This window comes from Gracilinanus agilis, chromosome 2, assembly GCF_016433145.1.
Source record: "Gracilinanus agilis isolate LMUSP501 chromosome 2, AgileGrace, whole genome shotgun sequence".
NCBI lineage: Eukaryota > Metazoa > Chordata > Mammalia > Didelphimorphia > Didelphidae > Gracilinanus > Gracilinanus agilis.
Window position 1 is genome coordinate 471,155,944 of NC_058131.1, and position 15,976 is coordinate 471,171,919.

Below are 15,976 nucleotides of genomic sequence, written 5' to 3' on the forward strand. Positions count from 1 at the left end.
ATCAGGTAACCATGATCACATCTGAGATTGTGAGTTGATGGCATCATTTGAGAACTGCAAATAAAATATAGATATATTTATAGAACTCTAAATAAAGCTCTTCTCATTATCCATGTGTCCCACATCTTTGTTCCCAAATATTTGTCATGAGACCTCCCCGTTACTTTTTATAGTCTCTGTGGTTACCATTGTCCAATTAAATAGAATTAGAAGAGACTTTAGAGATCATTTATTACAGTTTTACATTTGAGTAAATGGAGCCCATAAAAGGTTAAGTGACTTGTCCAAGGTCACAAAGGTAGTACATAGTGAAGATAGTACTGATTTCAGGTTCATTAACTCCAAAATTTTCTATTTCGTAAGAATTTCAAATACTACTTTTAAGATTTTCAAGAGGGAAAGGACCAAATATTTATTGAATGTCTACTATGTGCCAGGCACTGTGTTAAGAACTTTTCCAAATGATGTCTCATTTGATCCTCACAACAACCCTGTGGAGTAGATGCTATTATAACCCCAATTTTACATATATTATCTCATTTGATTTTCACAAAAACTCTGTACTGTTATTATCCCATTTTGCAAATTAGGAAATAGGCTGAGAGAGTTCAAGTGATTTGCCCAGGGCCTCACAGCCAAGTAATTATCTGAGGCAGGATTGGAAATGAGATCCTCCTGACTCCAAGTTCAATACTTCTATTGACTGTGCCATGAGACTGACACTTAATAACAAAGTGATATTTGACAAGCTATGTTATCTCTCCAAACTCAAGATTCCTCATTACTAAAATAAGAATGCTAATACTTGCTTTGCTATATAGATGTATCTCTAACACTCAAATTTTCTTACAGGATTTTAGAAACTCATTCTCCTTATTCATTAGTGACCAATGAAAAATCCAATTTTTGCTTACATAAACAAGACTATTAGTAGATTGTTGGTTTGGCTAGGCTATGATCATTATTATATTGTGATGTTTTTCGTGATCAGTCTGGAGTCAGAGGGCTTTTAAATTCGTGTATGCAAGCAGTTCGTTGTATTAAGTTGAATGGATGAGTTAAATATACTGTAACATAAGTATAGAAAGCAGGCATTTTTTTAAAAAAGTAGATCTTTTCTACATGGAAATAAACTTTTGTTAAACTCTGCTCTGAGATTTCTTAAAAATTGTTATTTTAAATGGATCTCTGTAAATTCAGAGATATTTGATTCTAATTGTACCTCTGTTTAATGATGGTAATAAAGTTAAAGATAATGATGATGATGGTGGTGATAGCTCTGGCTTGAGTATAATTATTTAACATGCAAAAGATAGTTAAGGATAAAAGCAGACTTGTGTTATGTATAAAAGATAGGGATAATATTAAAAATGGAAAGACCTACATGAAATTATGAAGAGTGAAATGAGCAGAACCAAGGGATATACAGCAACAGAAATATTGTTTGAAGAAGGACTTGTGTATATCTATCTCCAGAGAAAGAACTGATAAATAGAAACAACCAAGATGTAGTGTTTTTTACATATGTCTTTTTGTCAAATAATGCCTTCTCTATTGTGGTGAGTGGAGGGAGGGAGTTACCTGGGAATTTTAATGTAACAAACAAACAAATAAAAAAAAGACAGGTCCATTCCCTTGCCTACATTAGTTTAAAAATGTGAGCCAGGTTGCCTGGAGCTTTATATTTTCATTCAGCAAAGCCTACTGCTTTGTTTCTCACTTGACATGATGACAGTGAAATAGAGGGCCAAGCCTGATTTCAGCAGGTCACTGATTTCTTGATAGCTGCACATTTCCAATGCGGCTTTTCTCTGTCCTCTGTTGCTGTGGGGATGGCTGATTAATTTACAGTCTGAAGTCTTGGCTTCATATCTAAATCATTTTCAAAAAATTTCAGTGTAGTAAATTGCCAGCATTTTTTACATAATTGTCAAAGTAATTAGAAAAGTATCTATTGTGGCATTGTTTATATACTTACGTATTTAAGTCAGAAGACCTAATAGAAAAGGGAATAGTTTTTAAAAATTATTACCTCATTTAGGAAACGGATTAACTCAAAAGCTTCCAGACTTTAGGATGTGTTCCAGGTTTTCTTTTTCCTTTGTGAGAGAAGTGATGGCAGGAAGCCAGACTTATGTAGCTCCTACAAACACAGACTTTTATCCAAACACTACCCACACATTTCAAAATGCACCCTATATTCTAATAATAAGCTTTTTGAATTAGTTTTAGAATGTTTTTCCTACTCTTGTGCTTCTGGATAACTAGCAATGCTGGTAGTCCAGATTATTTGTTTTTAAATTAATTTTAGGAACTACATAAATCCTTTTCCTAAAAGCTTAATGGAAGCAGGTGATTGATTGTTAGCGGGAAGTAGATTAGTTGGGGACCTTTGAGTGACATTATTAAGCAACTTTAGCCCTTCAGGGTTACCCTTTGAATCTTAGAGTTAGAGTCAGCTGCCCTCTAGAGACTCAAAACAATGGGTAGAAGCTCAAATTGGGGAGTGAGCCCCTGAAAGGGTGTTAAATTGTTGTCCTCATGGAGCATGAAGTCAAGTAAGACAATGAAACATAAACAAGATATCTATATTTTGAAATAACATGTACTCACAAAAACATTTGCCTATTTTGTGGAGTATAACCTATACACAGTCAAATAGAGAACTTTTCTTAAGAAAATGAGATTTTTTTCTATTTTATCTAAATGGTTGACTTCAAGATTTGATTAGTCCAGAGGAATAGGTGCAGTAAAAGCCTCCAGAGAGTTGATATTCCTGATATTTGGCAGAAATTCTACTGCCTTACAGGATGTCTTTTTGATCTAAAATCACTGCCTGGCAAATGTCGAGGGAGAGGAGGATGCAATTTATTTTTTAGTAATTATATACTTTTAATACTTTATTGGGATGATTAATTTGTTATTTTGTGATGCACAAGGGTTTTTATTACATTCTAATTTCAAGTCTGAAAAACAGGAGCTTGACCTGGCCTAGAATATTAAGCAAAGTCTCAGTTAGTAATGAGCATATGTTTGAATCACAGCAGGGGATTTCATTGGTTGGTATGAAAGATTCATATTAGAGAGTAGCAGAAAATAAATTCATATAGAAAATGTAGGACTATATCATGGTCTTTAAAATAAGGTTGATTTTGGACTTCATTCTATACTTATCCTAAAATTTGAGATTATAAGAAGCACTTTTAAATAAAAAAATGCATTTTGTCAAACTATGTGCATCATGGTGTACACAGAAATTCAAGCTCACATCACCTCTTGCCTGGAGTATTATAAGTCTCCTGATAAGTATCCCTTCCTCAAGTCTCACCCCACTCCAATCTATCCTCCATATGGCTACTAAAGAGATTTTTAAAAATCAAAGATCTGACTATGACACTCTTCTACTAAATAAATCTCATGGCTCCTTATTAACTTAACAATCAAATAGAAAGACCTATTTGGCTTTTAAAGACCTTTATATGACCTCAGGCTCTCATTCCAGCCTTGTTATGCCTTATCTGCCCTTCTTGTATTCTCCTGTCCAGCTAATTTGGTTTTCTTATTGCTCCTTGTACTTGGCATTCCATTTCCCATCTCCTTGTCTTAGAACTGTTCATCTGCATTGGAACAAAATCCTTTCATACCTTTACTTCTGGCAATCTTTTTTTTTATTCAAAACTCAAACCAGCTGTCCCCTTTTGCCTTTCATTCCTATAACTGCTAGTTTCCTAACCCAATTACCTTTTATTTTTATTCTATATGTTTCTATATGTACGTATTGCCTCCTCTTTCCCTTTCCTCTTCCCCAAGATAGAATACATGCTCCTTGAGGGCATGAAATGTTTATTTTGTCTTTTATCCCCAAAGCCTAGCACTCTTACTTGTACTAAGTAGGTGTTTACTAAATGCTAATTGATTGAATGATTGATTTAGGTACTCTTTGTAATGACATTGCCAATTAGAGGTCCACAATTTACATAGGATAGAAACTATTGCATGTAGATGTTTGGGAATTATTGACTATTTCTGAAGTATTGCAATAGAAGTATTATCTTAGGAAGATTATTCTGCCAATGAATGGCAGGGAAGAAATTGGAAGCAGTTATGCTAGATAGGATACAACAGCTAGCCTAGAAGAGTACTTTAACCAGAATTATTCTAACTCTAAGTTCACCCATTTACACAATACCATGCTGTAGTCTGGCTTAGGAATCTCCTACCTTGTAAAAATTAATCATTTCTTCTTAGGATTCTATTATAAAATAGTGATTATTACAGCTATTCCACTTCTTTTGAATGATATATCACTATGTATTTAACTGTCAAGTTTTTTTTTAATCAGCTCTAGTTTTTTTCCTCCAGGAAGTTTTTAAACTGATAAAAATTCTTTCTTCTCAGGTACCTCTAGATCATCTGTAATCCGATGCAAACCAGGAGCCAACTGTCCCAATTCACACAGTAGCATTGTTAGGCAGCTGTCCCCTTTGTCTGGTGCTGAAGATTCTGCAGCCCCCATTCTCGAACTCCAGAGCCGAGGTTCTTCTGGAGTTTGTGGACACAGCAGAGGGGAAAGACAAAACAGATCAGGTAGGCATGTAAACTACTCTTAAAATTTCGATGTGTCTTTGTGATAAATGTTTTTTATTTGTCTGTGAGAGATATTACTCTGAATGCAGAATGTGAAAGGGTTAACATGGTCTCCTTTGAACAACCAAAAAACCCAAGAACATTTGGGAGACAAGAGGCAGAAAAATAAGGGAATTCTCTATACATAGCATATAGTAGGACATCCTCATATCTGATAAAGTAGACACTGGCACAGAACATCTTAAAGATGATTTAATTAAAAACAGCTAACAAGTCTCAACAAATAAGTATTACCCCATTTTGGGGCTAGATTGTGGAAAACACAGATCCTTTGCTATTCTGAGAATAGTTCAAGCATATTACACTTTTGATTCTTAGAAAGACAATTTTAATAAATAAAAAAGAAAAATATCAAGGAATAATTCTGAAACCCCTTTTAATTCTTCTCTGGACCTCATCACCACTAGTGTAGATGCAAAAAGTCATCAGGGGCACTAGGTTGACAGGGAGGGTTTTGTGAGTAGAAACTTGAGTAATGATGAGGAATGGGCTGAAGCGTGTTTGCACATAGCTTATATTGCATTGTGTTGGACTTTCTCAATTAGAGAAGAAAAAGAAATTGAAGGTATCAAAATAGGTAATGAGGACACTAAGCTATCACTCTTTGCAGATGATATGATGGTCTACTTAAAAAATCCTAGAGAATCAACTTAGAAGCTTGTAGAAATAATCAACAACTTTAGCAAAGTTGCAGGATACAAAATAAATGCACATAAATCATCAGCATTTCTATACATTTCCAACACATTAGAGAAGCAAGAGGTAGAAAGAGAAACACCATTTAAAATCACCCTAGACAATATAAAATACTTAGGAATCTATCTACCAAAACAAACACAGGAATTATAGGAACAGAACTACAAAACACTTTCCAAACAATTAAAACTAGATCTAAACAATTGGAAAAACATTGATTGCTCATTGGTTGGATGAGCTAACATAATAAAAATGACCATTCTACCCAAATTAATTTACCTATTTAGCACCATACCTATCAAACTCCCAAAAAACTTTTTTACTGAATTAGGAAAAACTATAACAAAGTTCATCTGGAATAACAAAAGATCAAGAATATCAAGGGAAATAATGAAAAAAAATGTGAAAAAGGGGGCCTAGCAGTATCAGATATTCATCAAAACAATGAGGTACTGGGTAAGAGACAGAAGGGAGGATCAGTAGAATAGACTTGGGGTAAATGACATCAGCAAGACAGTGTATGATAAACCCAAAGAGCCCAACTTTTGGGACATGAATCCACTATTTGCTGAGAAATTTGGAAAACAATATGGGAGAGATTAGGTTTAGATCAACATCTTACACCCTACACCAAGATAAATTCAGAATGGGTGAATGACTTGAATATAAAGAGGGAAACTATAAATAAGTTAAGTGAACACAGAATAGAATACCTATCAGATCTCTGGGAAAGGAAAGATTTTAAAACCAAGCAAGAGTTAGAGAAAATTACAAAATGTAAAATAAATGGTTTTGATTATATTAAACTAAAAAGCTTTTGTACAAACAAAAACAATGTAGTCGAAATCAGAAGGGAAACAACAAATTGGGAAAAAATCTTTAAAACAAAAAACTCTGACAGGGGTCTAATTACTCAAATATACAACGAGTTAAATCAATTGTATAAAAAATTAAGCCATTCCCCAGTTGATAAATGGGCAAGAGACATAAATAGGCAATTTTCAGGTAAAGAAATCAAAAGTATCAATAAGCACATGAGAAAGTGTTCTAAATCTCTAATAATTAGAGAAATGCAAATCAAAACAACTCTGAGGTATCACCTCACACCTAGCAGATTGGCTAAAATGAAAGAAGGGGAGAGTAATGAATGCTGGAGGAGATGTGGCAAAACTGGGACATTAATGCATTGCTGGTGCAGTTGTGAACTGATCCAACCATTCTGGCTGGCAATTTGGAACTATGCTCAACGGGGTATAAAAGAATGACTGCTCTTTGATCCAGCCATACCATTGTTGGGTTTGTACCCCAAAGAGATCATAGATAAACAGACTTCTACAAAAATATTTATATCCTTGCTTTTTGTGGTGGAAAAAACTGGAAAAGGAGGGTATGTCCTTCAATTGGGGAATGGCTGAATAAATTGTGGTATATGCTGGTGATGGAATACTATTGTGCTCAAAGGAATAATAAACTGGAGGAATTCCATGTGAACTGGAAAGACCTCCAGGAATTGATGCAGAATGAAAGGAGCAGAGCCAGAAGAACATTGTACACAGAGACCAATACACTGTGGTAAAATAGAATGTAATGGACTTCTGTACTCGCAGCAATGCAGTGACCCAGGACAATTCTGAGGGACTTATGGAAAGGAACGCTATTCACATTCAGAGGAAGAACTGCAGGAGTGGAAACAGAAGAAAAACAACTGCTTGAACACACGAGTTGAGGTGGACATGATTTGGGATGTAGACTCGAAACTACCTCACCAATGCAACTATCAACAATTTGGAAATAGGTCTTGATCAATGACACAAGTAAAAAACAGTGGAAATACGCATCAGCCATGGGGTGAGGGGGGAACTCAGGGGGTGAAGGTGAAAAAAAGAGCATGAATTATGTAATCATGTTAAGTTTTCTAAAAAATAAATATTAATAAATGTTAAAAAAAAGAATTCACAGTGTAGTGTGAGAGATAGTATGCAAATAACTATGTACAGACAAGCTATGTTTAGACACTGTAGGGCATTGAATTCAGTTAGAAAGATCTGCATTCAAATCCTGCTTCTTTTGCTTTGTGATCCTGGGTAAGTCATTTAACCTCTTTTTCTCATTCTTTTTCATCATCTGTAAAATAAGACCTCAGGACTCAATAACTTCTAAGGTCCATTCTGTCTCTAAATCCATGATCTTATGATCCCCATGAATCAGGCCTCTTTCTAATCGCTCATTCCATTAGCTTCTTGTCTTCCTTTTGTTCAACTTCTTCTCTGAAATGATCAGCTATTTCAACTCTATTCTGACTAGCTTAGTAGGACTCACCATGTCCTTTACCTTCAGGGAGTAAATTTCCACAATATAATTTTTTTTGCACCCATTCCTGTGCTTCCAAGTAATTCTATTGAAAATCACATTTATTCTACTTCAAAATTATTATCTGTCTCTCTGTCTCTGCCTCTCTGTGTCTGTCTCTCTGTCTTTTTCCTTTACCCTTCCTCACTTTGTGGGATCTTAATATTGCTCAATGATCCTTTTCTTCTTCTATAGAAATTACCCACAAAAGCTATTCTAGACCTTTTCCAATTTCTTTTTAACTTAAAACAACTCAACCCAAACTCTTATTTTACTGAAATCAAAACCATCAGATATGAGTTCTCTCAGCTTTCCTTCTTTTCATCTTATAATTTCTCTTTTCCTCCACCTATCTTCTCCTTTTCTATTAAATATTCTGGCTAATTGAAATCTATTACAAATAAGTGAATGAATAAATGAATCAGAAAGCATTTATTAAGAACTTTCTGTGTAAAAAGTATTTTGCTAAGTACTAGAGATGCAAATGGGAAAATAGAAAAAGTTCTCATGAATATCACATTCTAACAGGGAGTGTCAACACATTATAGGAGGTTTCAGCTGCAAGTAATTTGAAAAGCCCCAAGGTTCTTAGCGGCAGTGGCAAAGTTGATGGTAATGCATCTTCTTTAAAGTAATTTGCACTGATAAAACCATGTCTCTTTTTGATATTGAGCCATTTGACAGTGCCAACGATTTTGGTAGCAGGAACTTTCTTTTCCTAGTCCTAAGTAGCTTTAGCTGCTAAGGAAGCAAAGACTGAAACACCTGCAGGAACAGGTCAGGTCACATCTCCAGAAAAGTTGTTTCCTTAGATGAAGGTTTTAGGATCTGGACTGCATTTGGGTGATGCTATTTTTCCTGGGGTTCTGTTGCCTTAGCTGATTATTGGTGGCAGTTAATCATCAGTTTAAGTGGTCAGTGGCAAGGATGGTAGTAGGCCTCTTCCCCACAGGCATTGCTCTCCTTGATGATGACCATAGAGTCCAGACTGGAAGCAGAGATTATGATCTGAGTAACATTGCTATTCCCTGGTCTTTGGGACTCAAAGTACCAGGGCTGTTTCAATAAAGGTTTTAGATGGTTTGGCTCACCTTGCTTGTGAGTCAGGAACACCTGAGTTTAAAGTCCCGCCTCTAAATATGTTTATCCTAAATGAATGCCTACTCTGATGCCTTGCCATAGGAATGGCTTTTGCCAGAAAAGTGCAAATTCCAGCAAGACATGTAATAGATATTTTTTAAATTTAAGTTCAGAGATTCATTACCAGATTGGCAGCAGGTGATTAAATTTTCTTCCATAACAATTACAGAAGATCATCCAACACTGATTGTCTCTAACAATTTCTTTACTGTATACCCTTCATTCCCCTGTGATCTGACTTCTGGACCCTTAGAATCTACTCTCAGTGGTTGCCAATAAGCAAATAATCATAAAATTAAATTGCCATTTCTCAGTCTTTATTTCCCTATGAGTAGTCAGCAATATTTAATGTAACTGATCATCTGTTCTTCCTTGAAACACTCTGCTCCCTTTCTTTCCATGAAGGTATGTTTTCCTGGTTGTCTTTCTTCCTCTGTCACTGCTGCATTTTTGCTTTATACCCTCTAGTTTTCTAAATTTAGGACTCCTCCAAGATTTTTCTTTTTAGTTCTTTTCTCTCACTGAAAATTCTTCCTTGCTGATCTAATACAAAACTAGAGCTTTAACCTTACAATCTTTATCTATTGCCTAAACCTCTCTCTTGTGGTCTAGATGTATTGCTTTTCCTGATCTTTGTATTTTTATTCATGGCACCACTATTTTTTGCAGACAAAAGTAGTTTTGGATGACCTCATGCCATCTTTGACTCTCATTTCTCTCTTTTTCATCCACAACAATTCACTAATTTCTCTTAGTTCTACCCTTTTAATATTTCTCCAATCTTTCCTTGTCTTTTATTTCTATTGCCACTGCCTTAGTTCAAATTTTCAATACTTATTGCCTAGACTACTTTAATATTTCCTGCCTCCAGTCTCATCTGCCTCTAATTCACCCTCTACATGGTAGTAATAGTTGTCTTCCTAAGGTATAGCTCTGATCATGACACTTCCCTACCCCCAAACTACCAGATATTCAACATTCCCTAGAAAATGAAGTTCAAACTCTTTAACATGGCATTCACAGTTTTCTGTTTTTTAAAAACCCTTCATAACCTGGCCCACTCCCATCCTTTCTAGGCTTTTTGCACCTTCTTCTCTTTTGCATATTCTGTGATCCATTTATACTAGTCTTCTTGCTGTTTTATCGCAAGACACTCCCAAGTCCCAATTTCATGCATTTCCACTGGCTGTCCTCCATGTCTGTAATTTTCTTCCTTTTTATCTCTGATTCTAGATTTCCCTGATAAAATTATGAAGTCCTTGAGAGCAAGTTCTATTTTTTGTTTTTATTTTATCCTAAGAATTTTACACAGCACATGGAAAATAATAGATGTCTAATATATGCTTACAATCTTAATTTGAATATATGGTCTAGTCCTACTTAACTTTCTAACTTTATCTCCCACTATTCCTTTTTAGAATCTAGTATACTAGTCAAACAAGACTCATTCTCCAACCACAAATGATGTTTTTTAGTCTACTTTATTCATACTGGCATGGATTCAGTTCATCAAATATTTATTTGCCATCTGCTGTGTGCCTAGCACTTTACTAGTTATCAGTGAGTGTTTATATAAAATATGATATCTTGTTTCATTGAATTTAGTTTCCTTTAATAGGAAGATATGCTAATCAATCAAGAAGAAACTATTAAATATCTATGTACCAGACACTATGCTAGGTACTTGGTATATTAGTACAAGGAGTGAAATAATCCCTATATTTAAAAATAGTGGTATAATTAAAAAATGTTAGATACATTAGAGAAATAAGAAACAAAGTTCTTTGTAATGTCTGGTCAGGAAGAGGCCATTACAAACTTTTTAGGAATTATGGGGGGTTGGGGGTTATAATGCCTAGAATGTCCTCTTCTGTCAGTATTTCCTACTCCATAAATACTGATGGAAGAGGACATTCTAGGCATTGTAAGTAATGTGAAAAGTTACAGAGGTAGGAAAACAGAGTGAATTCAAAGGGCAAAAAGACTGTCAAATTGCACTAGAAAATGGAGGTCATGATGAATAAAGGAAAATCCATTTGTTAAGCCCTAAATATGAGTGAAGCACTATGCTGAGCAATAGGGCAAAAAAAAATAGAAATACAAAATTGAAACAATCTATGCTCAAACAGCTTGCATTTTAGTGGGAAGACCATACACAGAGGAAAGTGGTAGTCAAAGAAACTGTGGTCTGGGAAGTTATGAAGATGGTGAGTTGTACAATAAAGCAGTTGGTAGATATACCTTTTCTAGAAGCAGTGGTGGTATTGATTTGAGTAAAACTCAAAACAAGAGGTGGAAAGAGATGTGGTGGCAAAGTGGAAAATGGCAACCAAAAAAAGTATGAAAAAAATTACAAAGATGAGCCTGCACACTCCAAGGTCTTGCAGGGCTAAGTTTTTAATCTTTTCCAGGCATGGCTTCTGGTAGTCCATTTTTGAGGTTGGGGCAATAGCTGCAATAGTAGTGGTAGAGTAGAAAGTGGTGGAAGAATAGTATGAAATAAGTGTAGAAATCCAGATTGGTAGCCAGATGTGACAGGCCTTCAGGGAGGCATAGGAATTTACCTTATTCATTAAAAATAGAGAATTATTGAAGATTTTGAGCAGAGTAACATGACCAGATCTACATACCATCTCTATCTTTAGATTAATGTTCATTCTTCAAGTCCTTTTTTTCAAACACCAGTTTTTCTGTGAAATCTTCTCTGATCCTCCCAGCTAATAGTAATCTCTTGATAATAGACAGCTTTCCCAAGGTATAAGATCCTTTTTAAATCCAGCTAAAAGGATCTTGCCTTTCTCCCATAGATTTTTTCCTTTCACTGATTTATAAACTTCACTGATCTCTGATACCTATACCAACATGCTAAGTTTGATCTTACTCCGTTAGTTTGTTTAGTTTCTTTGGTTAGAAACCCAAAATATCAAGTCCAAGAGCAATTAACTGGCCCTTAACACCACCATTTTTTGGATTCCAGAAGATTTTCCTACTCTTCTTTTTCACTTCAATCATCCTTGAGACTGTGCTCAAGTGTACTGTTTCAAGGATCTATTCACAAGCAGAGAAGGCAGTATCAAGAAATGGTAGGAATAAAATTTCAAATAAAAGTATAAGTGAGAAAGTTCTGTCAAATGCAGTTGATTGTAATAATAGGAATAGCTAACACTTATCTAGTTATTTAAGGTTTACAAAGAATTTTACAAATATTATCTTATTTGTTCCTCACAACAACCCTGGGAAGTAGGTACTATTAATATTCTCACTTTGCAAATGAAGAAACTGGGGTAGTTAGAATTTAAGTGACTTGCCCAGGGTTGCACAGCTACTTAAGATCTGATCTCATTAAAAAAAGCAAAACAAAATCTTACCTTCCATCTTAGAATCAATACTGTGTGTTGGTAAGGGCTAGGCAATGGGGGTTAAGTGACTTGAGTCATACAACTAGAAGTGTCTGAGACAAAATTTGAACCCTGGACCTCCCATCTCTAGGGCTGGCTCTCAAATTTACTGAGTTGCCTCGCTTCCCCCTCTGACATCATTTTTTAATTCAATTTTTGACTATAGGACCACTCAATCCTCTGTCCCAGAACTGGTGATGCCATTTTGTCAGGTGTTCACCTAGTTTAGCCTTTGATCTTTTTCTGATAACAACAACAATAACATATCTAGTTCTTCAAAGCTTGGAAAACATGTGTGTATATGTGTATAAACATACATGTTTTATTTCACTTGATTCTTATAACAACTCTGAGGGATAGGTGTTATGATAATCTCCATTTTACAGATGAAGAAACTGAGATGAAGAGAGGTTGAATTACTTGCCCCGTATCAGATAGCTAGTAACTGTCTGAGAAAGCATTTGAACTCAGGTCTTCCTGATTCTAAGTCCATCACTATCCAATATCCCACTGAGCTCCCTCTGCCCTTTTTGCTGCTCTCAATAGCTCTAAAACAAAAATAGAATCACAACTATCCACAGGTCTTTGATTCACCCACATATTTGGACTGAAAGAAGTTTAGATTTAAAATCCCCAACTCACTTTCAGTCAATCTGAAATCCTCCTGATAACTTGTAAGATTGTTTTTTGTCATCCATTCACATTCCTATATAATCATTTAAGTAACCTTTTTTTGCCTCCAAAAAGGGGAAAGGGGAAACTACTCACAAAATATAATACTACAATTATACCTAAACTCCATAAAAATAATGGTTCAGTGTCAAAGTTCACAAATAATAATCCCCTTTATTACACATCCATAGCACTCTTTTAGCACTCACTTCTTTAATTTTTAATTGCATTGTATTTATTTGTATAAATGTTTTATTTCTCCTACTAAGTACTGAGGCACTTGAAACCAGAGACCACGTGACCTTAGGCAAATGGGTCTCAATTCTGGCCTCTGTAAAAGGAATGAATCAGATGCTGGCTTTTTTTTATATTTCAATGTAAAAACAATTTTTAACATTCATTTTTTAAAAAATTTGGATTCCAAATCAGATGACCTTTAAGGTTCACTAGAGTTCTTAGTATGATTTAGACAAACATTTTATTTTATTTTTATTTTTAAAATTTTTTCCATGGTTACATGATTCTTGTTGTCTCCCTTTCGTCTTCCCTGCCACCTCCTGGAATGGACAAGCAATTCCACTGGGTTATACATATATTGTCACTAAAAATCCATTTCCATGTTATTTATATTTGTAATAAAATAATCTTTTGAGACCAAAACCCCAAATCATACATGCATATATACAATTGATAAATCATAAATCCTTTGGATTTCTACTCCCAATTTCTTTTTCTAGATGTTGATAGCATTCCTGGATCATTACTTTGCTTTTTTTTAACATTTATTAATATTAATTTTTAACATGGTTACATGATTCATGCTCCTACTTTCCCCTTCACCCCCCGCAATCTCCCCATCCATGCCAACGCATATTTCCACTGGTTTTTATCATGTGTCAGTGATCAAGACCTATTTCTAAATAGTTGATAGTTGCATTGGTGTGGTAGTTTCAAGTCTACATCCCAATCATGTCCACCCCAACCCATGCGTTCAAGCAGTTGTTTTTCTTATGTTTCCTCTCCTGCAGTTCTTCCTCTGAATGTGGGTAGCATTCTTTTCCATAAATCCCTCAGAGCTGTCCTGTGTCATTGCATTGCTGCTAGTACAGAAGCCCATTGCATTCTATTTTACCACAGTATATCAGTCTCTGTGTACAATGTTCTTCTGGCTCTGCTCTTTTCGCTCTGCATCAGTTCCTGGAGGTCTTTCCAGTTCACCTTGAACTTCTCCAGTTTATTATTCCTTTTAGCACAATAGTATTCCATCACCAGCATATACCACAGTTTGTTCAGCCATTCCCCAATTGAAGGACATACCCTCCTTTTCCAGTTTTTTGTCACCATAAAAAGCACAGCTATAAATATTTTCATACAAGTCTATTTATGATCTCTTTGGGGTACAAACCCAACAATGGTATGGCTGGATCAAAGGGCAGGCATTTTTATAGCCCTTTGAGCATAGTTCCAAATTGCCAGGAAGAATGGTTGGATCCGTTCACAACTCCACCAGCAATGCATTAATGTCCCAATTTTGCCACATCTCCTCCAGCATTCATTACTCTCCCCTTCTTTCATTTTAGCCAATCTGCTAGGTGTGAGGTGATACCTCAGAGTTGTTTTGATTTGCATTTCTCTAATTATTAGAGATTTAGAACACTTTCTCATGTGCTTATTGATACTTTTGATTTCTTTACCTGAAAATTGCCTATTTATGTCTCTTGCTCATTTATCAATTGGGGAATGGCTTGATTTTTTATACAATTGATTTAACTCCTTGTATATTTGAGTAATTAGACCCCTGTCAGAGTTTTTTGTTATAAAGATTTTTTCCCAATTTGTTTTTTCCCTTCTGATTTTGACTAGATTGTTTTTGTTTGTACAAAAGCTTTTTAGTTTAATATAATCAAAATCATTTAATTTACATTTTGTAATTTTCTCTAACTCTTGCTTGGTTTTAAAATCTTTCCTTTTCCAGAGATCTGACAAGTATACTATTCTGTGTTCACTTAACTTATTTAGAGTTTCCCTTTTTATATTCAAGTCATTCACCCATTCTGAATTTATCTTGGTGTAGGGTGTGAGATGTTGATCTAAACCTAATCTCTTCCATATGATTTTCCAAATTTCCCAGCAGTTTTTGTCAAATAGTGGATTCATGTCCCAAAAGTTGGGCTCTTTGGGTTTATCATACACTGTCTTGCTGATGTCATTTACCCCAAGTCTATTCCACTGATCCTCCCTTCTATCTCTTAGCCAGTACCATATTGTTTTGATGATTTCTGCTTTATAGTATAGTTTAATATCTGGTACTGCTAGGCCCCCTTCCTTCACATTTTTTTTTTCATTATTTCCCTTGATATTCTTGATCTTTTGTTATTCCAAATGAAATTTGTTACAGTTTTTTCTAATTCAGTAAAGAAATTTTTTGGTAGTTTGATAGGTATGGCGCTAAATAGGTAAATTAATTTGGGTAGAATGGTCATTTTTATTATGTTAGCTCATCCTACCCATGAGCAATCAATGGCTTTCCAATTGTTTAGGTCCAGTTTTATTTGTTTGGAAAGTGTTTTGTAGTTGTTTTCGTATAATAGCTGTGTTTGTTTTGGTAGATAGATTCCTAAGCATTTTATATTGTCTAGGGTGATTTTAAATGGTGTTTTTCTTTCTACCTCTTGCTGCTGTGATGTGTTGGAAATACATAGAGATGCTGATGATTTATGTGCATTTATTTTGTATCTTGCAACTTTGATAAAGTTGTTGATTATTTCTACAAGCTTCTTAGTTGATTCTCTAGAATTTTTAAGTATACCATCATATCATCTGCAAAGAGTGATAGCTTAGTCTCCTCATTGCCTATTTTGATACCTTCAATTTTTTTTCTTCTCTAATTGCTACTCCTAGTGTTTCTAGTACTCTGTTGAATAATAGAGGTGATAATGGGCATTCTTGTTCTACTCCTGATCTTATTGGGAAGGCTTCTAATTTATCCCCATTGCATATAATGCTTGTTGATGGTTTTAGGTATATACTGTTTATTATTTTTAGGAAAGGTCCTTCTATTCCTATACTTTTCA

General features: G+C 35.0%; 1 protein-coding gene across 2 annotated transcripts in view; it reads left to right on the forward strand.

Moving 5' to 3' along the window:
- The window catches only part of SLC35F4 (solute carrier family 35 member F4), a 292,080-nt gene that overhangs the window by 230,168 nt on the left and 45,936 nt on the right, over positions 1–15,976 (forward strand). For both annotated transcript variants that reach the window (XM_044662036.1, XM_044662037.1), the window contains exon 2: positions 4,399–4,587. In XM_044662036.1, the coding sequence (XP_044517971.1) occupies positions 4,399–4,587 (189 nt within the window). The remainder of the gene's footprint in view (positions 1–4,398; positions 4,588–15,976) is intronic.